At 47.7% G+C, this 27,338-nt stretch overlaps 1 protein-coding gene across 1 annotated transcript in view; it reads right to left on the minus strand.

The window, feature by feature from the left end:
* Nucleotides 1-27,338, minus strand: part of LOC138266621 (allantoinase, mitochondrial-like) — a 1,999,095-nt gene that overhangs the window by 147,723 nt on the left and 1,824,034 nt on the right. Inside the window, exon 10 of the mRNA XM_069215446.1 lies at nucleotides 23,354-23,526. Coding sequence (XP_069071547.1) covers nucleotides 23,354-23,526 — 173 coding nt within the window. The remainder of the gene's footprint in view (nucleotides 1-23,353; nucleotides 23,527-27,338) is intronic.

The raw sequence follows: 27,338 nt of genomic DNA on the forward strand, positions 1-27,338 counted from the left end.
CCTTCCTTTTTAAAACTTTTAAGTCACCCCTAAGGTAGACTCTAACCACCCCTAGGGTAGGGTGAAAGGTTTTTAAAAAGAAGGACTTATATGCTTAAGATTTACACCTGGCAAAGACAAACTCCTAAAGGCTTTTTTCACTCTTACAAGGCCTAACTCTCCATAGACTAACACTCGGTTTCCTTACTACATTTAATAGATGCAACTCTGGATTAGGAACAGATAGAATTATACTGTTTACCACTCTAATTAATTGTAATTTCAAAACTTCTTTAATGGGGAAGTCAGATTTTAATTTTGAAAATGCCACTTTTAGAAAGTTGGCATTTTCATGTCCAAACCAACTGTGCCTTTCTGCCAGCGTCCTGGGTCACATGACTGTGAATGGCTAAGCTGTTGAGGTTTATGTATTGCTTCCAGGCATGAAAATAGAAAAGACCTAGTTGTGAGGGGTCTTCCTGAAAGGATGACTAGGAAAAAGGTGTCCTCTGCCTTGATTACACTTCAAAGGGCTCTCCCGGCTACACACAAAGAAACCTGACACCAAGTCTGCCTCGTCTTTGGGCACTCATGACATTTTGGGTTCTGAACCTAGTGAAAAAACTGACCAGAACCAGTATTCAGGGCAGGCCAGGGAATTACCACACACAAAGGTTGGCACTCGCTTTTATAAGCAAGAACTTTAGAACTACTCATCCAAACACTCCTACTCTTGTGGAAGATTCAGAAGAAGAATTGCTCTGATGTTGAAAGGAGTGCTCTGCTGCTGGAAGGACTGTCTTGCTGTCTGAAGAAGGAAGACTCAACCTGATTGTCTGGATCCCAAGCTGCCCAAAGTGACTCCAAGGCTGAGTTGGCTGACGTCCAATCTGATCTACAAGGACACAACAAGCTTCCAGAGGCTTCCCTGCAACTGACTCCAGCCTGCATCAGAAGAGCGAAGGAATCTCCCTTGGGGTGAAGGAGTCACTCCCCTGCTTCTGCAGGTACCAACTGCGACGACGACTGGCTGCATGGATCCCCTCTCCTGCTGAGCTGCGTGGATCCTGCATCATCGGTGGGTGACTGAAGTGGTTCCGACGGTCCTCTCTTCTGGCGGTCCAACTTTGATGGAGGGAGGACCTTGCCTCCCCACGCAAGACAGTACCCCTGTGTACCACGTGCTTTGCAGCTGCCAAAGCTTATTGGCATCCTTCCTCCAAGTCCTTTATGCATCTTGTAGCTCTGGCCCCCAGCACTCTATCCTGTGATGCACAGCTTCCTGAGTGGTTCTCCAGTGGCGTAGGAACTTTTGTCATAGTGTGCATGGGCCTCTTCTGTAACTTTCTTGTCAACTTGCTGTGGGACTCCTGTGTGCACTGCCTGGTCTTCTGTGGGCTCTCTGAGTTTCTGAGGGCCCCCTCTGACTCCCCCTCCTGGGTAGAGTCCAAACTGGTCCTTCCTGGTCCCCGGCAGGGCCATTTACCACTAACCACGAGCTTTGCGTGTGCCAAGGCTTGTTGGCGGACTCTGACGATGCAAACCCTACTGCAATCCTCCGTCTGGCATGGGACATCACCTGCACCCTCCAGAAACCCGACTTCATCTTCTTGGGTGCAGTGCTGACTTTTCTTCTTCACCGGTGGTTCTCCTACTTGGTCCCCTTCTTCCACAGGTATTCTTGTCCAGGAATCCACTGTTGGTGTCTTGCAGTCTATTCTGGGTTTTGCATAATTCTTCTCGTTTCTGTGTATGTTCTGGGAAAGTTACTATGATTTACTCCTGCTTTCCTGCTCACTGGGGTAGGTTCTGGTACTTACCTTTGGGGTTTTCTAGTACTCCCAGCTCCCCTCAACACACTGTACTTGCCTAGGTGGGGGACTGACTTTCGCATTCTACTTTCTTAGTATATGGTTTGTGCTCCCCCAGGCCCATTTCAAACTATTGTGACTTTCACTAATTGCATTGTTTTCTAACTGTTTTTATGCCTATTTCTGCACACCAGTGTATATAATTTGTGTATTACTTACCGCCTATGGGAGTATAGTCTCTATGGTATTTTTAGTGTTTGTGGCACCGAACTAAAGCACCTTTATTTGTGTAACACTAAGGCCCTCATTACAACCCTAGTGGTAAATCCCGCTTTCCGCCGTTCAGAAGACTGCCAACATACTGTTGCAGCAGCGGAATTCCGCTACAGGTATTACGACTCACAGCTCGGAATCCACCACAATACAGACACCCACTGGCGATCCCAAAACCTACACCGTCATGCCAACAGGAATACGCCCACAGTATCACGACCCACGAATCAATGCAGCGGTCTTTCAACCGCGGTAATCCATTGGCGGTACACACCGCCGCGCTCAAAATACACACACATTTACAAAACACAACCACATCGGACAATTCAAAATTCACACACCTGACACACATACGCACACCACACCCACACACCCAATCCAATATAAAGCACACACCCACATCACCCACAAACCCTTACAACCAAAATTCTGAAAGAAGGTCAGAGAGAGAGACTACCTAACACAACACCAGCATCCACAGACACACAACACCATCACTTAAACAAAATCCACGCATCTCAAACAACACACACCAACAAATACCCTCACACATCACAACAGACAGCACCTCACACATCACCCGCCCCACATCATGGCACCTCAAAGACAACCCAGGTTCTCTGAGGAGGAGCTCAGGGTCATGGTGGAGGAAATCGTCCTGGTAGAGCCACAGCTATTCGGATCACAGGTGCAACAGACGTCCATTGCAAGGAAGATGGAGCTATGGTGGAGAATTGTTGACAGGGTCAACGCAGTGGGACAGCATCCAAGAACACGGGATGACATCAGGAAGAGGTGGAACGACCTACGGGGGAAGGTACGTTCTGTGGTATCCAGTCACCAGATTGCTGTACAGAGGACTGGCGGTGGACACCCCTCCCCCCCACAGCTAACAACATGGGAGCAAGTCTTGGCAATAATGCATCCTGAGGGCCTCGCAGGAGTAGCAGGAGGACCGGACTCTGGTAAGGCAAATCTTTACTACTTTATCCCCCCACCCCACCTGCATGCCATCACATACTCCCACCCTCACCCTCACACCCATCACCCCAACAACCCACAGATACCCCACTAATACAGCCCACAAATCCAAAAATCAAGCCCTGCATGTAACACCAATGCATGGACACCCATCACCAAAGCATGTCCAGTAGAGAGACTCACTCATGCCCCAAAATCACCAATCACACAAGGGCCACGGCAATAATGCAAGCACAGGGGTAGAGGGTAACTCACCCATTGCACAAGATGGCACACACAGATACAATAACTATGCATTTACACCCCAACAGGACCCACACCCAATGTCACCGGACAGGAGGTGCCAGACATATCCAGTCCCCCCACAGAAGAGGCCCATAGTGATGACAGCAGCTCTGCACACCTGGATCAAGATAACCAGCCTGGCCCATCAGGGACCTCAGGACAGTCAGTTCCCCTGACGCAGTCACAAACCACCACAGAACCTCCCCCCTCAGGAAACACCAGCACAGCACCCACCCAGCGGGCCCATCCCTCTGTCCCCAGGACACGTCAATCAGAAGTGTGTCCACCACTACAGGGAACCCAGGCAACCCCACTAACACAAGACGATCAGGGACCTGGGGGCAGTGGCAGTGGGCACACGGTTCAGGGGACAGAGGCACAGGATAACAGGGAAGCTGGGAGGACTGCTGCGTGACAGGGGGAGGACAGGCCCAGGGAACCCACTCTCCACGATGCACTCTCCAACATCATGGGAGCTTACCACCATTCCCAGGAGACCATGGGCATGGTACTGGCCAAGTTTCAGGAGACCCAGCAGCAGCAGGAGGAACATGACCTGGGGATCAGGGAGAACTTGAAGTCCATCAACATCACCCTGGTCACTATTGCAGGGGTACTGGCAGACCTTCTCAACACCAGGAGGGACACAGTGGCACACCAATGGGCCCCTGACAATAGCCTGGATGAAGAATAGCCCTCCACCTCCGCTGGTGCTATTGAACAGGAGGCACGACACAGAAACAACAGGCCACCAGCACCCCACCCCCTGCAGAAGGAGAACCACCCCGCAAACGGTCCCTGCCATCCAGGAACAAGACAGAGAACATTGCCAAGACCCCCGCCAGGAAATAAGACCCCCCTGAATATAACCCTTCTGTCCCACTTTGTCACCCTGTCCACCTTAAACTGCCATTGCTGCACTTCCTATGCCCCATTGGACAATGCACCTGTGAAACAAAGACTGGACTCAGCCATGGACATTCCTCCACCATCACCCAAGCCCATTTCACACACCCCTCCACTTATTTGCACAGAAATAAACACACTTGAATCAAAAAACAATCTGGAGTCTGTCTGTGCTTTCACTAATGTGTAATTGCAAAACCTCTGGAATATAGCAATGTCAATGTACTTGTCCACATACCAATGTAACACAGCTGTAGGCCAGCAGTAAACATAGCAGAGGGCACAAAGTGGGACCCAGATCTGTGAAATGGAAAGGCAAAGTAACAAGTCAGGTTCCATATACTGAGTGAACATGACAGACTTATGCTAGCTCCAACAATAGTATGAGATCTGGGAAGCAGTTACATCTCCTTACCTGTGTCTCACTGGAAGTATTGCATGATGATGTTGTTTCGGTTGTCCACATCTTCTTCTTCTGCCTCCTCTTCTTCACTGTCCACAGGCTCCACAGCTGCCACAAGACCACCATCTGGCCCATCCTCCTGCAGAAAAGGCACCTGGTGTCGTAAAGCCAGGTTGTGCAGCATACAGCAGGCCACAATTATCTGGCACACCTTCTTCGGTGAGTAGTATAGGGAGCCACCTGTAGGATGGAGGCACCGGAATCTGGCCTTCAGGAGGCCAAAGGTGCATTCTATAATCCTCCTAGTTCACCCATGTGCCTTATTGTAGCGTTCCTCTGGCCTTGTCCTGGGATTCCTCTCTGGGGTCAGTAGCCATGACAGGTTGGGTTAACCAGAGTCACCTGCAAATGTCGAGGGACAACTGTTAGACAGACACTAACCCTTAGGGACAACCCCATACCCAGACACCTATGTCAACTGTGTTGGGACCTTGGGCTCACATATTAGCCACACATGGTGCCTCAGGAGTTGCCCCATCACATAAGGGATGCTGCTGGTCCTCAAAATGTAAGCGTCATGCACAGAGCCAGGATACTTCGCATTCACATAGGAGATGTACTGGTCTGCCAAACACACCATCTGCACATTCATGGAATGGTAGCTTTTCCGGTTTCTGTACACCTGTTCATTCCTGCGGGGGGACAAATGCCATATGTGTACCATCAATGGCACCATTGATGTTGGGGATATGTCCCAGGGCATAGAAGTCACCTTTCACTATGGGCAAATCCTCCACCTGAGGGAAAACGTGTAGCTGAGCATGTGTTTCAGCAGGACAGATAACACTCTGGACAACACGTTAGGGAACATTGGCTGGAACATTCCTGATGCCATGGCCACTGTTGTTTGAAAGGACCCACTGGCCAGGAAATGGAGTACAGACAGGACCTGCACTAGAGGGGGGATTCCTGTGGGATGGCAGATAGCTGAAATCAGGTCTGGCTCCATCTGGGCACACAGTTCCAGGATTGTTGCACGATCAAGTCTGTATGTGATAATGATGTGTCTCTCTTCCATTGTCGACAGGTCTACCAGGGGTCTGTGCACCGGAAGATGCCGCCATCTCATCACCTGCCCCAGCAGACATGCCCTATGGAGGAGAACAGCGAGCAGAGGGTCATCCAACACTTAGGTATCACAATGTGTTATTTGCTAAAATGTTGGAAAATCGCAATGTGCCGGTATCTGTCTGTATTCCAGGCCTAGATAGGTGTGACGCAGTTTTTTTCCATCCCATGTGGCCCCCTGAAATTGCGTCTGCCTGACCTGTAAGATGGGACAAGGGGAAATGAGGTAACTGCGCTGGCGTTGTACAGCATCACGGTGGGCGGCCGAAGACCACAGCGCAATTTAGCATTGGTTAACATTGGGCCCTATGGGTCCCAGGAGCCAATGACGATGTACGCCAGCAGTGACGGTATGCACCGCCACGGACATGACCGCCATTTTCTTACTGTTCACTCACTTGATACCTGACCTTCAACAGGAGAGGATCTACACTGCAAGTGCAGCTGTGAACTGTGTCTGGAAGTGACAATGGCTACAGTGTTTGGGGAAAGGGCCCCTGCCTTCACTTCAGAGGACTTGGAGAAACTGGTGGATGGGGTCCTCCCCCAGTACACGCAACTGTACGGTCCACCAGACAAACAGGTGAGTACACTGTGAACATGGTGGATGGCACCTGAGTGTATGGAGTGTCGTGGATGGAAGAGGAGGGGGACAGGCCAGCATGTCAGGATTGTGTGTGTATATATGGCTGGGCCAGGGTTGGAGGTGTTTGGCAATGCGTGAAATGAAATGTATGGGCTAGAAATATCCATTTTTACTTCACTTTTCCTCTAGGTCAGCGCCCACCAGAAGAAGGATATTTGGCGTGCCATTGGCAAGAACGTCCGGACCCTGGGCGTCTACCATAGACGGAGCACCCACTGGCGTAAAAGATGGTGGCCTATCCGGAGTTGGATGGGCGCTTGAGGGCATCACAGCAGCCACAAGGGGGTGAGTACACTCTAATTCAGCTGACTCTGCATGCTTTACGAGGAGTCTGGGTGGTCAAAGTGGGCTGTGGGTTCCCCTAGGCCAGGGCAAACTTGGAAGGCTAGGTCCCTTGTTAGCCAGGTTCTTTGGCACCCCAATCCCACTACTGGTAATAGCCATCTACACATAGTCAGGCTCCTGTGACTTCCAGGTGTGCAGCAATTGGGCTTAGGCCTTGTCCCCCATGGGCATGTGAATTTGCTAGGAACTGTTAGTGCATGGCTTAGTGCAGAGGGCTGCTCCCTGTGTGTTGTGTCCGCCAACGGTAGTGGTGTTGTATGCACTGAACATGTGTTTATTCTGTCTCCCCCCCCTTTTTGTTTTGTCTCCCTGTTCTTGCGTGCAATAGCATCATCTGGCGGAGCAGCAGTGGCACCGGAGCAGGAGGGAGCTGCAACCTACTTGGCCTTGGAGGGTGAAGCAAAGGAGTCTGAAGCCACCAGTGGGATGGAGGGCGAGGGGAGCTCCACGACGGGGACAGGAGCATCCACCAGCAACCCCTCTGATAGGAGCTCCCTTGCGGTGGCGGGCACCTCTGTGCCCACCGCATCAACAGGTACAGCCACCACCCCCCCCACCAGCACCGCCCTCCAAGCAACCCCTCAGGAGGGTGGGCATCTCCTTTGCCCCAGGCACCTCAGGCCCTGCCACAGTCAGCCCTGCTGCCCTCCGTGAGGAAGCTATTGACCTCCTGAGATCCCTCACTGTTGGGCAATCTACCATTTTGAATGCTATCCAGGGTGTTGAGAGGCATGTGCAACAAACAAATGCATACCTGGAGGGCATTCATTCTGGGCAGGCGGCCCAACAGAGAGCATTTCAGGCTCTGACCTCAGCACTGATGGCAGACATTGTCCCTGTGTCCAACCTCCTCCCTCCAACTTCCTCCACCAAGACCCAATCCCCTGTACCTCAGCCTATCCCAAGCACACCATCAGACCAGCATGCACACTCATCAACACACAAGAGTGGACATTGCAAAAATAAGCACCACACATCCCACAAGCACTCACACAAGCACCATCCCCATGAAGACACAGCAACATCCACTGCCTCCACTGTGTCTCCACGTCCTTCTCCTCCCTCCCTGTCTCGTCTCCACTCACTGCATGCACTACATCATCAGCCACTACCTCCATCACCAGCACGCCCATCACCACACACCGCTCACGTTCGATCACCACCCCCACTACCATGCACACATCCCCAGTGTCTTCTCCCAGTGTGTCTGTGAGCCCTCCTCCCAAAGTACACAAATGCAGGCACACACCCACCCAACAGCCATCCACCTCACAACAGCCTCCGGCACATGCACCTTCACCCAAATTAACCAAACGTCCACTTCCTACAACCACTACGTCTTCCTCCACTCCCAAACCCCCTCCATCATCCCATCCCAGGGTGTCTAAGAAGCTTTTCCTGGCTAACATTGACCTCTTCCCTACACCTCCCCCCTGTCCTTTCCCTAGGGCCAGGCTTTCCAGGTCCCAGCCCAGCACCTCAGCCACCAAATCCCCAGGCACAGTGGTGCCAGCAACTGCGGAGTCATCGAGTGCGCCACCCATCAGGGCTGCCAGTGTGCCACCTTGCGAGGCCAAAGACATTTCGCCACCTGCCAAGGTGAAGAAGGTGCCCACATCCCGGAGGGAGAAGCCGCACCTACCAGCCACCAAGGGCTCTGCTAAAACAAAAGGGGACAGTGGCAAGACACCTGCGGCACCATCAAAGGTGGGGAAGGGACAAAAGCAGAAGAGCAGGTCAGGACAGGGCACAGTGGCACCGACTGAGGGACTAGTGTCACCCCTTCTGTCAACGACTACACCAACCTGTACAACGTCAAACACCACAACCTGTCCCGCCCCCATCACTGTCACCTGCACCGCCACCTGAACCACCACCTGCACAGCCATCTGCACCGCCACCTGCACGTCTGCAGCCTCAGCAACAGTCCCCAGCATCTTCCCTGGTGGGCAGCCGTCCGAGGCTGCAGGAGACGTCTTGCTGTGTCCCTCAACAGGTGCTGACACATGCACCACCACCGCCGACACATACACCGCCGCAAGCACTGCCACAAGCCCCGCGACGTGCTCGGACAGTGGCACCACAGCTGACATGGCTACCATCCCCAGTGGGCAGCCGTCCGAGGCTGGAGGAGACTTCCTGGACCCTGCCCAGCTTCCATGAGGCATGACTCTCATCACCGTTTGCACCTGTAGGTGGAAGGTGAAGCCTTAGCAGGGTGGGGTATGTCCCTGCCTCCATGGCGTATCATGCTACCTGTTCCCTGGCAATCTCATAGCGCACACACCCAGGTGAGGGAATGGGACCTGCGACACTGCATGTGGAGCACTCTGGGCACAATGCCCCCTCCAGAACCAGTGGAGAATGACATCCACTACCTCAGTCGTTGGCAGGATGAAGCACTCTGGGCATAAGGCCCCCTCCAGAACCACTGGAGAATCACATCCACTACCTCTGTCCTTGGCAGGATGAAGCACTCTGGGCACAAGGCCCCCTCCAGAACCAGTGGAGAAAAGCATCCAGTACCTCAGTCCTTGGCAGGATGAAGCACGCTGGGCACAAGGCCCCCTCCAGACCCAGTGGAGAATCACATCCACTACCTCAGTCCTTTCCAGGATGAAGCACTCTGTGCACAATGCCTCCTCCAGAACCAGTGGAGAAAAGCATCCACTACCTCAGTCCTTGTCAGGATTAAGCACTCTGGGCACAATGCCCCCTCCAGAACCAGTGGAGAAAAGCATCCACTACCTCAGTCCTTGGCAGGATGAAGCACTCTGGGCACCAAGCCCCCTCCAGAACCAGTGGAGACTATTATCCACTTGAGAGACTTTGGCTTTGCACTCCCCAGGATAAAGCAGTGGGTAAACCACCCACTGAAAGACTTGAGAGACTGTGGCTTTGCACTCCCCAGGATAAAGCAGTGGGCAAACCACCCACTGGAAAGACTTGAGAGACTGTGGCTTTGCACTCCCCAGGATACAGCAGTGGGCAAACCACCCACTGGAAAGACTTGAGAGACTGTGGCTTTGCACTCCCCAGGATAAAGCAGTGGGCAACCCACCCACTGGAAAGACTTGAGACACTGTGGCTTTGCACTCCCCAAGATACAGCAATGGGCTTGGAGCCCCCTCGAGGAGCAGGGGCGTTGTGCTTTCATCCGGCTGAGGTGCCCCCCTCCCCTTCCCCCTGAGGTGCCTATTTATTTTCAATCTGATGCCCTTGCAGTGTTCTCTCCGTTTTGAGTCAGGTATCATGTGTGGGCTTTGCCCATGCATTTTGGGACCACTGGTCCACGGACAATGATTGCTACACTATCCGGACTTGTGTAGTTGGTGTACATATTTGTATATACTGATTTTTGAACTTTCACTATCTGATTTTTCATGATTACAATCGTTACAATCATTTAATTTTGTCCTTGCGTTCTTCCGGGGGGAGGGGGTGTATATGTAATGTTGCTGCATGTATTTGAGTGTATGGTGTTGTGGGTGAGGGTGGGGGGGGGTTATTGCATGTTGTGTGTGTGTGTCACTCTCTTTTCCCTCCCCCCTCCCCTGTGTTGTAGGTGCAGTACTCACCGTGGTCATCAACGGCATCTGTCCTGCTCCTGATACAGCAGGAGGAAGACCAGCATGGGCAGTACGTGTAACTCGGGCTCCATGGCGTCCTGGTTCCTCGTTGGGTGTCGAGAGGTGAGTGGTTTCCCTTCTGTGTACTGTTTCCGTTTTGCTTTTGATAGCGTTGGTTCCTCCCCGGAAAAGGTGGCTGATAGGCATTTTGTAATACAGTGGGCGGTACTTTGTCCTCTGCCTGTCTGTTGGCGGTTACCGCTGCAGTGTTTGTTTCTACCGCCGTGGGGGTCGGAGTGCTAAAGTGGCTGTCTATGTTGGCGGTTTCCGCCATGGTTATGATTCCATTTTGTTTTCCGCTGGCCTATTGGCGGTATTACACCTGCTTTACCACCATCCGCCAGGGTTGTAATGAGGGCCTAAGTATTTTCTTTCATGTGTGTGAGTACTATGTGACTACAGTGTTATTGCATGAGTTTTGCATGTCTCCTAGATAAGCCCTGGCTTCTAGACACTGCCTACACTACACTAATAAGGGATAACTGGAGCTGTTGTAAGGTGTAAGTACCATAGGTACCCACTACACACCAGGCCAGCCTCCTACAAGGTGGACATAGAGAAATGCCCTTCTTGTCTCTGTTGTGTCATAGCCTCTGGAGTTTATCTGACAGATGGTGAGAAAAGCTGTAAGTTCAGCTTTCATTAAACTTTTTTCAAGGGCCCTGACTATTTGTTTCAAGTAGTGGACCTCAGTGGTCTACAAGATAATTTCTCCTCTCATACTTCTTGATAGCTTGGTGTGCTCTAAGCAGGGGCATAGCTTCAGGAGGGGTGTTTGGGTGTTACACCCCCTAAAAATGTATTCTGCAGTAAATAGTTGGGTACAGCAGCTTTCAGCCGGGTGTGATGATGTCTCTGTTGGAATTCATCTGGAATTGTTACATGCCCACACTGATAAAAACATACACACACACTCCCTCTTGTTTCTGTTTCGAAGGCCTTAAAAATGTTTATTAGTTTGAAAAAAGTTGGACTTTAGGTGCCCCTAACAATCCACCCTCCTCTCCTACCACTACCTCTTAAGCCCCTTGTATGTCCTTCTCATATAAGTGCTTTAACAAGATATCCACTGTTGGGAAAGCTGAAGCTCACATCCCGCAATCTTATTGACCACAGCTACGCCCCTGGGCCTAAGTTGGGCCAGTTAATGGAATGCTACAATGGCTTTATTTTTTAGTTTTCTAAGGAAATTTGCTGGGTTTCATAATTGGATCATTTATGGTATTGAAACTTGGAAGGAAAGAATGTAAGTTGATAGTTTTCAACTTTCTGTATAGCAAGTAGGAAGTTCTGTTAGGTGCCTGAATAGCTTTGATGCTGAACTCATCATTTACGTGGATGTTTTAGTAGAATATGATCTTTCCAAGAGAATTTTTGGCAATTTGTGGATTAGAATTCAGAGATTAGCCTCCTGAATGCTTTAATGATTTTTTGAGTCAGGAGTGCATGCCATTCATTAGTTAAGATTGTTTGCCTAGATGTTCCTGTTATCTATGGTGCTCGCTCTCTTAAATAGGGATATAATGTGTCTGTATAAGTTAGTAAGCTCTTTTTTCATGACTGGTACATGATAACATACACTGAAGAAGAGACTAATAAGCATTCAAAGGAGTCATAATCTGAACACTGCACTTCTCTGCAGGTGATAGAATAGTGATGACTTAGTGCTACTCCACCTATGCTTTCATGGGGATTTTTCCGGTGTTTGAAAGGGAATGCCTGATTGAATGTGAAATTGGTATCCTGACTTTTTGTTTGGCCCTAGCACCATGCTAGTCTATCATGTGTGCAGAGATCTAAGCCTGTCTCTCTTAATGTAATGTCCAGAACCTGTTTTGTAACCTGTAGTGTCACACATAATGGAAATAAGACACTATGGCCCATGTCCAGGGTAAGTGATATAGACGTGTGGTGGCTGAGTTTTTGTGAACCCTCAGTGTTACCAGAACTTTTCACTACGTCAAGGAGAGTGTTGCCTATTGATTTATTGTGTGTAAGGTTCTGCTTCTATGTGAGCCACAGATCCTTGTGCTGACAATCCACTGTCATGTTGCATGTGTGTAGGTGCATCGAGAGTGAAAAGCACAAGTATGGCAGTAAGACTCCGAGTTTCGCAACAGCCTGAGTACTGGGACTGGAGGGATCCATTCTGAATGGCCTTTGATTTAGAATGGCACAAGACGAGTCAGGAAACAGCTTCCCAAGAAAGTGGAAGTGTACAGATTGTTTTCCTATGGCTTGAGTTTGGAGACCCAGGCTCCAAAGTGAGAGAATGGGGACAGGCTACTCTTATAAATCAATTGAGGAGCTTGTTAATAAAGAGCTGCTGATTAGTTGTTCCTGAGCATTGCCATTTGATGGATAGTAGGGTATAGAAGATAAGAGCTAGAATGATTTTACATTGGCATGTTCACTTACGGATTCATATGTTATCTTCTTATCTAGTTGCCGACTTCTCTTTTTCAATTCTACTCTCACCCGTTGTAAATTCCAGCCATTTCCCTATTCCATTCAACAGTGTTTTGCAGGGCTCAACAGTGAAAATCTGACACCATTAAATGTTGGTTTATGGTGCATTGAGACCTCATTTGGGCCAAACAAAATTAAGCTGTTACATTTCTAGCCTAAAATAGAACGACATTTTAGCAGGTGTTCGAGAAGCAAGCATGTGCTGAAGGTTTTTACACGTGGGTGTTTTAGTGCATATAGTGTGTCTTCACATAAGTTCAGTTGTAAAATAGGAGGAGAATAAGGAAGTGATTTCCCCAGAATATGGCAAGAAAGCCTAGGGTATTTGTAGAATTTGTACTTTAACTTTGCTTGTATAACATGAACAGCAAAAATGATCTTTGATCACGGAAAACAACTTTTTATCTTTACTGTGCCCATGACTGAGATGTGGTAGATTAAACTGTGAGCGTTTATACACACCTTGGAGAAACAAATCAGTAGGTCTTGATGTCAGGAAAACAATTGAATGTAAGTGTTGCAAAGATGTTTCTGCTACGATTTTTACAACGCCCGTTCTTCAGGACTGACATTTCAATGGCAGCACAAGTCAAAGAAAGGATCGTATACACTTTAGAAAATTTATGAGTTGATCGTGTAACTTGTGTGAAAATATAGGTCTAGTGTGAGAAAGTAGCCTCTTTCGAGCCTTGTTACCCCCACTTTTGGCCTGTTTGTGAATATGTGTCAGGGTGTTTTCACTGTGTCACTGGGACCCTGCTAGCCAGGACCCCAGTGCTCATAAGTTTGTGGCCTATATGTATGTGTTCCCTGTGTGATGCCTAACTGTCTCACTGAGGCTCTGCTAACCAGAACCTCAGTGGTTATGCTCTCTCTGCTTTCCAGATTTGTCACTAACAGGCTAGTGACTAAATTTACCAATTCACATTGGCATACTGGTACACCCATATACTTCCCTAGTATATGGTACTGAGGTACCCAAGGTATTGGGGTTCCAGGAGATCCCTGTGGGCTGCAGCATTTATTTTGCCACCCATAGGGAGCTCTGACAATTCTTACACAGGCCTGCCACTGCAGCCTGCGTGAAATAACGTCCACGTTATTTCACAGCCATTTACCACTGCACTTAAGTAACTTATAAGTCACCTATATGTCTAATTTTCACCTGGTGAAGGTTGGGTGCAAAGTTACTTAGTGTGTGGGCACCCTGGCACTAGCCAAGGTGCCCCCACATCGTTCAGGACAAATTCCCCGGACTTTGTGAGTGCGGGGACACCATTACACGTGTGCACTGTACATAGGTCACTACCTATTTACAGCGTCACAATGGTAACTCCGAACGTGGCCATGTAACATGTCTAAGATCATGGAATTGTCACCCTAATGCCATTCTGGCATTGGGGAGACAATTCCATGATCCCCCGGGTCTCTAGCACAGAACTAAGGTACTGCCAAACTGCCTTTCCGGGGTCTCCACCGCAGCTGCTGCTGCTGCCAACCCCTCAGACAGGTTTCTGCCCTCCTGGGGTCAGGGCAGCCCTGGCCCAGGAAGGCAGAACAAAGGATTTCCTCTGAGAGAGGGTGTAACACCCTCTCCCTTTGGAAATAGGTGTGAAGGCTGGGGAGGAGTAGCCTCCTCCAGCCTCTGGAAATGCTTTGATGGGCACTGATGATGCCGATCTCTGCATAAGCCAGTATACACCGGTTTAGGGATCCCCCAGCCCTGCGCTGGCGTGAAACTGGACAAAGGAAAGGGGAGTAACCACTCCTCTGACCTGCACCTCCCAGGGGAGGTGCCCAGAGCTCCTCCAGTGTGTCCCAGACCTCTGCCATCTTGGAAACAGAGGTATTTGTGGCACACTGGACTGCTCTGAGTGGCCAGTTCCAGCAGGTGACGTCAGAGGCTCCTTCTGATAGGCTCTTACCTCTCTTGGTAGCCAATCCTCCTTCCTTGGTAGCCAAACCTCCTTTCCTGGCTATTTAGGGTCTCTGCTTTGGGGAATTCTTCAGATAACGAATGCAAGAGCTCACCAGAGTTCCTCTGCATCTCCCTCTTCACCTTCTGCCAAAGGATCGACTGCTGACTGCTCAAGACGCCTGCAAAACCGCAACATAGTAGCAAGACGACTACTAGCAACCTTGTATCGCTTCATCCTGTCGGCTTTCTCAACTGTTTCCAGGTGGTGCATGCTCTGGAGGTAGCCTGCCTCCTCTCTGCACCAGGAGCTCTGAAGAAATCTCCTGTGGGTCGACAGAATCTTCCCCCTGCAACCGCAGGCACCAAAAGACTGCATCACTGGTCCTCTGGGTCCCCTCTCAGCACAACAAGCGTTGTCCCTGGAACTCAGCAACTCTGTCCAAGTGACTCCCACAGTCCAGTGACTCTTCAGTCCAAGTTTGGTGGAGGTAAGTCCTTGCCTCCCCACGCTAGACTGCATTGCTGGGTACCGCATGATTTGCAGCTGCTCCGGCTCCTGTGCACTCTTCCAGGATTTCCTTTGTGCAGAGCCAAGCCTGTGTCCCCAACACTCCTTCCTGCAGTGCACAACCTTCTGAGTTGTCCTCCGGCGTCGTGAGACTCCCTTTTATGACTTCAGGTGGACTCCGGTTTACTTTTCTTCTAAGTGCTTGTTCAGGTACTTCTGTGGGTGCTGCCTGCTTCTGTGAGGGCTCCCTAACTTGCTGGGTGCCCCGTCTGTCTCCTCCTCCAAGTGGCGATATCCTGGTCCCTCCTGGGCCATAGCAGCACCCAAAAACTTCTACCGTGACCCTTGCAGCTAGCAAGGCTTGTTGGTGGTATTTCTGCGTGGGAACACCTCTGCAAGCTTCATCGCGACGTGGGACATCCATCCACCAAAGGGGAAGTTCCTAGTCCTCTTCTTTCTTGCAGAACTCCAAGCTTCTTCCAACAGGTGGCAGCTTCCTTGTACCCTCAGCTGGCATTTCCTGGGCTCCTGCCCACTCTCGACACTGTCGCGACTATTGGACTTGGTCCCCTTGTCTTAAAGGTACTCAGGCCTGGAAATCCACTGTTGTTCCATTGCTGGTGTTTGTTCTTCCTGCAGAATCCCCCTATCACGACTTCTGTGCTCTCTGGGGGTAGTAGGTGCACTTTACACCTACCTTTCAGGGTCTTGGGGTGGGCTATTTTTCTAACCCTCTCTGTTTTCTTACAGTCCCAGCGACCCTCTACAAGCTCACATAGGTTTGGGGTCCATTCATGGTTCGCATTCCACTTTTGGAGTACATGGTTTGTGTTGCCCCATACCTATGTGCTCCTATTGCAATCTATTGTAACTTTACACTGCTTGCATTACTTTTCTTGCTATTATTTGTATAATTTTGGTTTGTGTACATATATCTTGTGTATATATCATATCCTCATACTGAGGGTACTCACTGAGATACTTTTGGCATATTGTCATAAAAATAAAGTACCTTTATTTTTAGTACATCTGTTTATTGTGTTTTCTTATGATATTGTGTATATGACACCAGTGGTATAGTTGGAGCTTTACATGTCTCCTAGTTCAGCCTAAGCTGCTTTGCCATAGCTGCCTTCTATCAGCCTAAGCTGCTAGAAACACCTCTTCTGCACTAATAAGGGATAACTGGACCTGGCACAAGGTGTAAGTACCTCTGGTACCCACTACAAGCCAGGCCAGCCTCCTACATCTAGGATCCTGGAAGCAGCTGCTATTTACTAGTGTTACTCGGTTTACCGAGGCTGTTCAGAAGTCTTGCTTATTGTATATTGTTGTGTTTCAGAATGTAGGGAAAGGCCACACTTGAACCTGGTGAGTCCCCTGGGATCGGGAAGGGGTAGACGGTGGCAGGTTTATGCTCAGCTTAATTTAAAAAAAGGAACAAAAAAACATAATGAAATGCAAGAGTAGCTGTAATTAAGCAACTGCATATGATGGCTCATCGCTCAGTGGTCTTCAGGAGGTTCTCTGCTCAGGACTGAGGATAGAGGAGCACCATGGTAGGGGAAACAGGGCTGGAGGTGCGCTATGGCTCTCAACGTTCTCAACCATCTTTTATGTCACCATCCTCTGGGCGGGTTGATTATCTTTATAATGATAGGCTGCAGCGTGAGATGGGGCGAGCCTTCATATATTCACGTCAGTATTTCAACGTTGGAGGTAGACACTGAATTTGTTTATTTCCTCACATCTGTTAATGCCCCCCCAAAGTAGTACAGTGCATGTATTTGTTTTATACTTAGCAAGGTGTCTCGGTGGGTTGCAGTCCGCTGCTGTGATTTGTAGGCTTAAGTATTTCTATAGAAAACAGCGCTGAACAGCTAATATATGCTGTTTGCTGCGATAAGGTCAACTTTTTAATTCAAAAGTGGCCGAGTCAGCATTCGTTTTGTCATCTTGAGGTTAAAAAAGGAGTATAATAACTGGGGGCATGTTTTATAAGCCTGCGACAAGCATATACGTTTTACGACATTATTTTCATATTTGGAACTGGGGACACTTTTGGTTTTCTTTGTGCCACGTCCTGTTTCAGACTCCACTCGTTCTCATTCATGTTGGACGAAATTCACCTATCTTATTTTATTTTTTCTATATGGTGTATCTGACGTTTAACAACTCCAGCGAGTGGCCTGTGGGGATCTCTATAAAAGGTTGCCATTTTTTTGTGTGACTTCTCAGGAAAGGGTCACATGGAAATGACTTGACATGGACATTCATTAAAAAAAGTAAAAATGGGTAATAGTCAGGAGCAAGCAACACACATACTTCACCACAAAGAACATAGATGAATTTCCAGACTCTCGGTCCCTATACAGGGTCTGAACAATGAGATTGACCGAGGCAAACGTAACTGACATTCCCAATTACTGATTTCCCTTTACCTTAGATTGTCCACATCGAAGTATAGCTCACTTACACATGGGTTAGTATAATCAGAGTAGGCTAAGTTCAGAATCACTCATATAGACCTCCAAATGGATTGTTTTCATAATACATATAACACTTCACATTGAACTTCACAGAAATGCATCTTTAGCACACAATATTACAATGATGGATCCAATTTGACTTTTAAGTCTCAAGAGTTACACCTAACTCGGCATACTAAAGCCTACGAACAGAGAATGTCCATTCCCAGAATGCATCTGTGGTGATATTCATGCATCACATGACATTTGCATCCAAAGTGTTGCTTCATCTGTGTAGGAGGCTGGCCTGGTTTGTAGTGGTTACCCTAGGCACTTACACCCAGTTATCCCTTATTAGTGAAATGTAGTCAGTGTTCTAGCAGCTTAGGCTGTCTAGAGGTAGCTGTAGCAGAGCAGCTTAGGCTGAACTAGGAGACATGCAAGCTCCTGCAATACCACCATAGTTACACAGTACTTACACACAATAAAAGACAATTTTCAGTGTTACCAAAAATAAAGGTATCTTAGAGGCAATACTCCTTCTGGAGGTAAGTATTATACACAATATATACACTAGAGACCAAAATCAGGTAAGTAAATAGTCACAAAATAGTGCAAACAGTAGAAAATTCAATAGAATGAAATAGGCCTGGGGGCAACACAAACCGTATACTAAGAAAGTAGAATTCAAATCACAAATTCCCACCCTAGGCAAGTGTAGTGTGTAGAGGGGCGCTAGGAGTGTAAGAAAACACCAATGGTAAGTAAAATACCCCACCCCAGGGCCCAGGAAAGTATGAGTAAAGTACTGCAAGTTTTCCCAGGACACACTACAAGTCGTGATAAGAGTTATTGCAAGAACCAAGCAAGACTGCAAGCAACAAATGGTGAATTCCTGGACCTGAAGACAGGAGACCAAGTCCAGAAGTCGCAGAAGATTCCAGGAATGGCAGGAGCCCCTGCCAACATGGAAGATGGTGCAAAACAGGATTCTCTGGTTAGAAGACGTCTGCAGAAGAGCACTAAAGAAGATGGCAGCGGGTTCCTGCATGGTGCAGGAGATGTCCCACGTCGAGATGTTGGACGTAGGCTGATTGCGTCGCTGGATTCGTCCAACAAGCCTTGGTTTAAGCAAGGTTGCGTTTTGTGTCAAAATTGTGCTGCCTGGGCCCAGGAAGGACCTGGGGGCCTTAACTCAGACTGAGGAGGCAGATGGGGCTCCCAACACTGGAGAGAGCCAACAGATGACAAGGCAGCACCCAGGGGAGTCCCAGGACACGGGGACAAAGAAGGTGAATATTGCAGTTGCTGCAGCACAACAAAAGAAGGTCCCACGTCACCGGAGAACAACTCAGCGAGTTGTGCATCACAGGATGGAGTGCTGGAGACATGGGCTACACTGTGCATGAAGGATTCTTGGAAAAAGTGCACAGAGGCCCCAGGAGCTAGAGTTGATGCGATGCACAGGGGTACTGTTGCAAACTGGGAAGGCAAGCTCTTACCTCTGTCAAATTTGGACAGCTGGACCTTAGGACAGTCTGGGTCAAAGGGTGTTGTAAGTTATTAGCGATTAGATTAAGCATTAGCAGAAGACATCCTGTATTTAGCAACTATTGTGAACATTTCGCGGATTCCATTTTGTATTCATGGCAGCCATTTTCTCTGCCATGTGCCCGCCATGTGCTCTGTCCTGCCATTCTGTTAACTACTCTTGAAAATCTGTCTAGTGACAAGTTATATTTAGCATCTCCCACTTTCGCACATGCCCAGTAAGATCTGCAGCTGTTAGTAATCAGTAACAGACAGGAATGTGTCAACTAGTCCTTGAAAACTGTTAGCCCCTCCTACCTGTCGACTGTGCATTTCCATATGACCTTATATGTATGTAAGTCTTGCTTCTATAATTGTACCACCTTCTTTTAGCCCCTGCGTGGGTATAAAAGGACCATGCTCTCTTAGTTCAGTGTGCTACTTCAAACATTACCAAAGGGTGCTGTTTGAACTGTAGTACCACCTCATGAGGTTTAATAAACTTTGTCTTTTATTTCAGTTTCTGTGCCAACTTCTTCCTATATGGTCTGAGGACTTTGTGCCGAGAAGGGCGAACCCCTTGGACTAGTAGGCCTTGCTGAGGCTTACTTCGACAAGGGGTCCACCACCTGTGTTCAAGGGAGCACGCTCGTCGCCAGGAGAGGAGTCCCAGAGAACAGGTCATCATCTTGGAAGGTGCCTGCTGGAGCAGGGAAGTGACTCCGTCACTCCACGGGAGATTCCTTGGGTTCTTCTGGTGCAGGGTGAAGGCAGGGCGTGCTCAGAGTGTGCACACCGTGGAAACTGTTGCAGTTGCTGGCTGAGCTGAAGTTGTAGGTTCACATTAGCCTTTCTGGATACTTTGTTGCAGTTCCAGCAATTCCTGGAGCAGTCTGTGGTTGATCCGACTGTCAGAAGCTGAAGCAGAGGATGCAGAGGATTCCTGGAGGAAACTTGCAAGCTGAATCTGAAGAGGAACCCACAGGAGAGACCCTAAATAGTCCTGAGAGGGGGATTGGCTACATAACCAGGTATGCACCTATCAGGCGGGATCTCTGACGTCACCTGCTGGCACGGCCACTCAGAGGTATCCACAGTGTCCCCACACCTTGGAAAACAAGATGGCTAACTCCAGGGACACACTGGAGGAGCTCTGGGCACCACCCCTGGGGTGGTGATGGACAGGGGAGTGGTCTCTCCCCTTTCCTGTGTCCAGTTTCGCACCAGAGCAGGGACTGGGGGTCCCTGAAATGGTGTAGACTGGCCTATGGAAGGAGGGCACCATCTGTGCCCTTCAAAGCATTTCCAGAGGCTCTTGGAGGCTACCCCTCCCAAGCCAGTAACACCTATTTCCAAAGGTAGAGTGTGTAACACCCTCCTCCCAAAGGAAATGCTTTGTTCTGCCTTCCTGGGACTGAGCTGCTTGGACCCCAGGAGGGCAGAATCCTGTCTGTGAGGCGGCAGCAGCTGTAGCTTCAGTGTAAGCCTCAGAGAGCTGGTTTGGCAGTACTGGGGGGTCAATGGTGGATCCCCCAGGATGCATGGGAGAACAATTCCATGATCTTGGACACCTTGCATGGCCATATTCAGAGTTACCATTGTGAAACTACATATAGGCATTGACCTATATGTATTGCACGTGTGTAATGGTATCCCCGCACTCACGAAGTCTGGGGAATTGGCCCTGAACAGCGTGGGGGCACCTTTGCTAATGCAAGGGTGCCATCACAATTAGTAACTTTGCACCTAGCCTTCAGTAAATGAAGGTTAGACATATAGGTGACTTCTAAGTTACTTAAGTGCAGTGAAAATGGCTGTGAAATAGTGTGTGCACTATTTCCGGCAGGCTGAAGTGGCAGTCCTGAAGAAGGGTTTGTCTGAGCTCCTTATGGGTGGGAAAAAAATGCTGCAGCCCATAAGGATATCCTGGAACCCCAATGCCCTGGGTTCTTAGGTACAATGTACTAGGGGCTTATAAGGGGGGGGGGGGGGGTCCAGTGTGCCAATTGGAATTGGAATATGTAGTCACTAAACTATAGTGACTAATTTGGAAGCAGAGAGAGTATAAGCACTGAAGTTCAGGTTAGCAGAACTTCAGTGACACAGTTAAGCTCTACTGACAACACACACATTAGGCCACAAACTATGAGCACAGGGGTCCTGACCAGCAGGATCCCAGTGAGACAGGCAAAACATACCAACAAACAGGTAGAAATTGGGGGTAACATGTCAAGAAAGATGGTACTGCAATCTGCAAATCAAGGAGGTTCACCATCTTCCAGCGAATCAACACCATGACTGGGCAAGCGGACATACTTCAAGGGAACATGGGTGATGTGAAACCTGGATAGGAAATTCCTAATAAAATGATGTAGGATGCTCTCTGACCAACACTGACACACGAACCGACTCACAATGTTCCATTATGTGTCAGAATCTCAACTAGGTGACATAGAATAACTGAACATCCCGTGAGGTGGCTGATATGCACATTTACATGAATTTGCAGTGCCATGGGTTTCACTGTGGTTTGTGCTGTCTTTTACTTTTTGAAAGAATAAGAGATTACAGACAGTAGATTGCTTACAAGCGAATGGGTGATTACCATATACATTGAATTGTATAACAAACACAATAATCATTAAGAAATTAAAAAAAAGAAATAGGCAGTCACTGAACATTTTAAAACAGAATGCAGACTAATAAAAATAGTTTTTCGTCAATTTCAAGGCACATAAACCAGGAGCAGGAGGGATTTTCTCTCTTTGGTTCACTGCCGAAGATGTTCAGCTATATGAATAAAGTGTATTATGTTTCCTATTTCCACACCTATTGCAGGGCTAAGCAGAACATTGGTTGGAGATCACACTAGTTAAGACCTCTTCTGAAGAATGCCCCTGACCCAGGGCTAGAGAGGGCAGAAGCATGTAGAATACACTGACTGTAAAGGCTCTTTATTTAACCCCACGTTTTTATGATAGAAATCACATGAAAGGGAGGCGAACATTCAAACTCAATAATCTATTACCACCCCAACACATTTTACCATAGGTCCGAATTTAAACCTCAGTAGTAGGGAAGCATTGCTACATATCTACATATTTTTACAGAGTTAACTCAGTTTCCAAGTGTGACCATTTGCGATCAAAACACTTATAACCTTGCTTAAGAGCTCCCCTTGGAGACCACTGTGTACGAAGAAATCCAGTCATGGTGAGGAGGAACCCAGTGATGCATGGTGCATGGTGCGGGAGAGGGTTACAATCCCTTTCATAGGAAAAACTACTACATGAATGTCTGTACGGGTCATTAAGAGAGAATGAACAGTGGTTGTCCCTAACCTGAAGAAGGAAGGCCCAATACGATTGTCACTCTAGCCCTAAGAGTCTTTTTGTCATAGTCTTTGGCTGGAATGATATACGTGGATTTTCAAAAATGTACCTTTAATTCACCCTAAAATGTTTTGTGTATGGCATACTTAAAAACTTCCAGGTTAACAAGTGTGCTACTGGAACTCAAGGGGCATTAGAGTGCTTAAAGTCATTATCTAGCATAAAAACTAAGAACATTTCTCCCAAGCCTTTAAATTCTTATTTTATACATTCTTGCTTAGAAGGAACAATCCTATTCAATTCACCCACTCTAGTGGAATTAAAAATTGAACATGTATAATGTAACTATGATACTTGTAATGAATGAGAAAGCCAAGAACTGAATTTATCTACACCTTTCTGGTAAAATGATTATATCTCCACTGCATTGACTGACTGTTGGCAGACGTCTGCTATTTAAACGTATAATCAATTTTATGGGTCAGAGTATAAATTATGAAACACCAAGCCATAAGTTTATACAGGTGAGATCATTTTTCAATTTATGTTTTAAATAATTCATACATCTAGGAAATATCTCTATCATAGACTGATTTCTTAAACCTAGCAATGTCAACCAATACTAACTTGCTCTATAAAGAAATATGGCTAATAAGGCTAATTGTTTATTTTATTTTTGGCTAAGAGAACAACAACATTCAAACAGTTTATAGTGCACCAGAATCTGAGAATTTACACTCACCTCAAATTCCTTGTAGGGGTCCCAAATGACCAAGTCGGCATCCCACCCTGGGCGGAGAACCCCTTTGCGTTCCTCCAGCTGGCACAACTTTGCTGGATTTGCACACATTACCCGAACTAAGTCATGTAGGCTGAATCCCCTTTGAGTTGCTGATGTCCAGAACAGGGACAAACCTATTGCCGGGAAGAGAAGTTTTGTAAAAATAGAGTCACTGCGTGCTAATGTCAAGGTCTAGAGTTGCTGGGCACACTATAGAGTACTCAAATTCTAACACAAATATATGTAGTTCCATTGTAACATTTTGATGTGGTTGAAAGTTCAGATGAGTATCATTCTATTTTTTTGTGTAAAACATTTTATTGTTTTATATAAGTAAATTTACTATAAAATGCCACATTGGGCCACTGCAGAAAATATACAGCCTGTAGAAGTGTCACAATGGACGTTACTCTCCTGCTGAAGGATTAACATATTATTCCATGTCAGACTTCATTGTTAACATATTCCATTAGGCAAGTACATTTCAATTTCAATGTTATTGTTAGCTTAGGTTATATAAACCATCAACACATAAAACAAGTCAAAAATACTTTAAAAATAAGTCTAAAATATATACAAGAATGGCTCAAGTCACTGAATTCATTCAGTAGAAGAAACATTTAAAAATAAAACAGTGTTGCATATGTAGTACATTACAAACGTAATTCATGAGATAAATTTGGGTCTTATATACCAAATTGACTATAAAACATTGAACCAACAAATACTACTTGAGTACTAGTGCCCACCCTACATAGCTTTAGTGCAGTCCCATAATGTTTGATTCCCAATAGCTGACTGTTGGACCTGGCATCCTTTGCGTGGTTTTCCCTGTCTTTTGGCCTCTGCTCCTGGTATTTTTGACTGTGTGCTGGACATCATTTTTGCTGGTTTTGGTACTCTGAGCACTTTACCACTGCTGACCAGTGTGAAAGTGCAAGTGCTCTCTATCCAAAATGTAATGGTAATTGGCTTTTCCATGATTGGCATATTTTATTTACTTGTAAGTGCCCTAGAGATGCCCAGGGCCTGTAACTCAAATGCTACTAGCGGGCCTGCAGCACTGATTGTGCCACCCACACGAGTATCCCTGTAAATCTGCTGCAGACCTGCCAATGCAGTGTCTGTGTGTGCAGTTTTGTACTGCCATTTCGACCTGGCAAATGCACCCAGTTGCCAGGCCCAGACCTTCCCTTTTACTACATATAAGGCACCCCTAGGTAGGCCCAAGGCAGCCCCATGGGCAGAGTGCAGTGTATCTAGAAGGCAGGACATGTACTGGTGTGTTTTACATGTCCTGATAGTGAAATACTGGCAAATTAGTTTTTCACTATTGCAAGGCCTATCTCTCCCATAGGTTAACATGGATATTGCCTTTAAATATCTTTTAAGTGCAGTTTCCCATTGGGAGCAGATAGGGTAAGGCGTTTGGAGTCTCTGAACTCACAATTGAAAATTACATCTTTTAGTGAAGTTGTTTTTTAAGATGTACGTTTGAAAATGGCACTTTTAGATAGTGGGCATTTTCTTGCTTAACCAATCTGTGCCTCGGCCTGGCTGCTGAATACACATCTGGGTCAGACTGACAGTTGGGATGTTTGTGAATTCACTCTAGACAGTGACACAAAGGGAGCTGAGGTGTGTCCTGTATATCCTGATGGGTCTTCCTGGGCTTGAGTGGAAGGAATTAGCTGACATCTGTACCTGAAAGGTCTGTGCCTGTCCTCAACAATGCAGACTCCAAAACCCTAGAGCGTGTCTGGGGCAGGACAAGGAAGAGGCAGGTTCTTGTGCACTACAAAGGTTTTCCTTTGAAGCTTACCTACTTCAAAGGCAGAAATGAGTATAAGTATTAGACTGCTGACCCCACAATTGCAGAACACTTCTGGATCAAGAGAAACCTCTGCCAAAGAGAATAGCTGAAGAGCTATAAGGAGGAGTGTGCTTTGCTGGGTTGGCCTGCAATTGCTGCTTCTGCATTGGAGAGGACAAAGACTAGACTGTGTGTCCTGCTTGTGAAGTTTTTCCAAGGGCTTGCACTGAGCTTACCTCATGTTAAGAAGTCTCAGGGACAGCAAAGACTTCACCTGCCAGCACCTGAGTACTCTTGCTTAAGACCCTGCCTTGCCAAGTGGTGCCAATCCAGTTCCTGGGCCCTTGGGAGTGGAAGCTGGCATGAAACCAGGAAAAAACAAGCACATCGACTCAGACTACTCCAGAACCTGTGCCGCTGCATGACTCCGAGCCACTTCCTGCATCCTGAAGGTGTGGTCCCCATTAGAGTGAGACAACCTCGACCGACGCCGCAGGCCGATGCCACCTTAGCCCCGCTGAAGTCCTGTGACACTGTGAGTCCCGAGTGCTGTGTCACTGATGTCCGTGACACCCGACTCCACCATGGCAGCTGTAGCCTGTAGTCTTGTGGAATGACCCAGAGAGGTTGCCCCACTACATCTTCACCTGCTGGATTGATCAACCCCGCTGGATCAGAGGGAACCGATGTCTCGCCCCGATGCTGCATCACCTCCCCTGTTCTGCAGTAAGGAGCCAACACCACACCAGATCCAGCGCCGCCTCACTTCCACGACTCCATGCACCTGCTTGTTTCCTCACTACCAAATGTACTGTTCTTGACTGGCGCTGCCCTCCTTGCGAGTGGTGTCAGACTGTTAGGAACGACTCCGTCAATGATGCTGTGATAGCCTCAGTTGGAGCTATTGTGTTTCTAAGTGCTTTATTGAAGTTTAATCTTTGAAAATTAATGGCTTTGCTAAGTTGAGCACTTTTGTGGTGTTTTCACTGTGTTACTTTGTGTGTCTGTACACATACTTTACACATTTCCTCTGAGATAAGCCTGACTGCTTGTGCCAAGCTACCAAGGGTTTGAGCAGGGGTTATCTTAGGTGTGTGGCTCCCTTACCCATACTAGAGTGAGAATCTCTACTTGGACAGGGTGTAAACTGACTGCCTACTAGAGACCACATTCCTAACACTGATATATTGGGACAATCCGTTTATTTCTTGGATTTCATTTGGCACTGCAGAAAAAATAGTAAATGCTCCTGGTTTTCTTTAGCAGAATTGCACACAAGGCAAAGATTCACTTAAAATGACCACTTGTAGATAAAACTAGGTAGTGGAAGAATACTAAGCCTAAATATTATATATGAAAAACGCAATAAAAGAGGGCTACCATAGTCTAAAAGTCCTCAAATTTTACATCACATCTGATTGTTGAAATACAGTCAGTGAGTCCTCCATTTGGAGTATTAGATAACCATTTTCCAAGTACTGACTCCCAATATCTAGATGTATCAATTCTAGTACCATTGGGAGGGATCAGTAGAGGATTTAGCCAATAATCATTCTAAGCCCAAGGATCCAACCAAGTTTTACTGCAGTTTAGGGGTGCTACCTGGCACTGGAGAAGGTGACTGCACTTTGACAGCACTAGCACGGCTAGAACAAATAAGTAGTAAAACAATCACTATAAATCTGCAATATCTGCTCTAACATAAAGAATATGCTGCACAGCAAGAGCCCCGGCACCGAATACCACTGCTCTCTCTGGGTGATTACATCCACTGGCTCCACAAATCTCAGGAGGAAGACAAGCAGCTCTGCAAGGGCCTGTATGTGTCACCACCATAGAGGTGAGGGCCTTCAGGTATCATATACGATCCCTGGTGCGAAAGCACAGAGCAGACAGCTAGAGTACAAACACGGATGGTGAAAACCACAGACACCTGAATGGAGCTGGGCCCATTACAGAGTCTACCTGGACCGCTTGCCATGAGACTAGCAGAGGCACAGCCCACGCAGAGGGAAAAGAAGTGATGTGAAGGCCGGAGGGCACTGCCAGTTTTAACACAGAATGGGTAAGAATGACACACTGTCTTAGATGCTGAGGTAAGGCGTGGGACCCGGCAAGTAAATGAAATACTGT

Source organism: Pleurodeles waltl, chromosome 11 (assembly GCF_031143425.1).
Source record: "Pleurodeles waltl isolate 20211129_DDA chromosome 11, aPleWal1.hap1.20221129, whole genome shotgun sequence".
Classification (NCBI taxonomy): Eukaryota; Metazoa; Chordata; class Amphibia; order Caudata; family Salamandridae; genus Pleurodeles; species Pleurodeles waltl.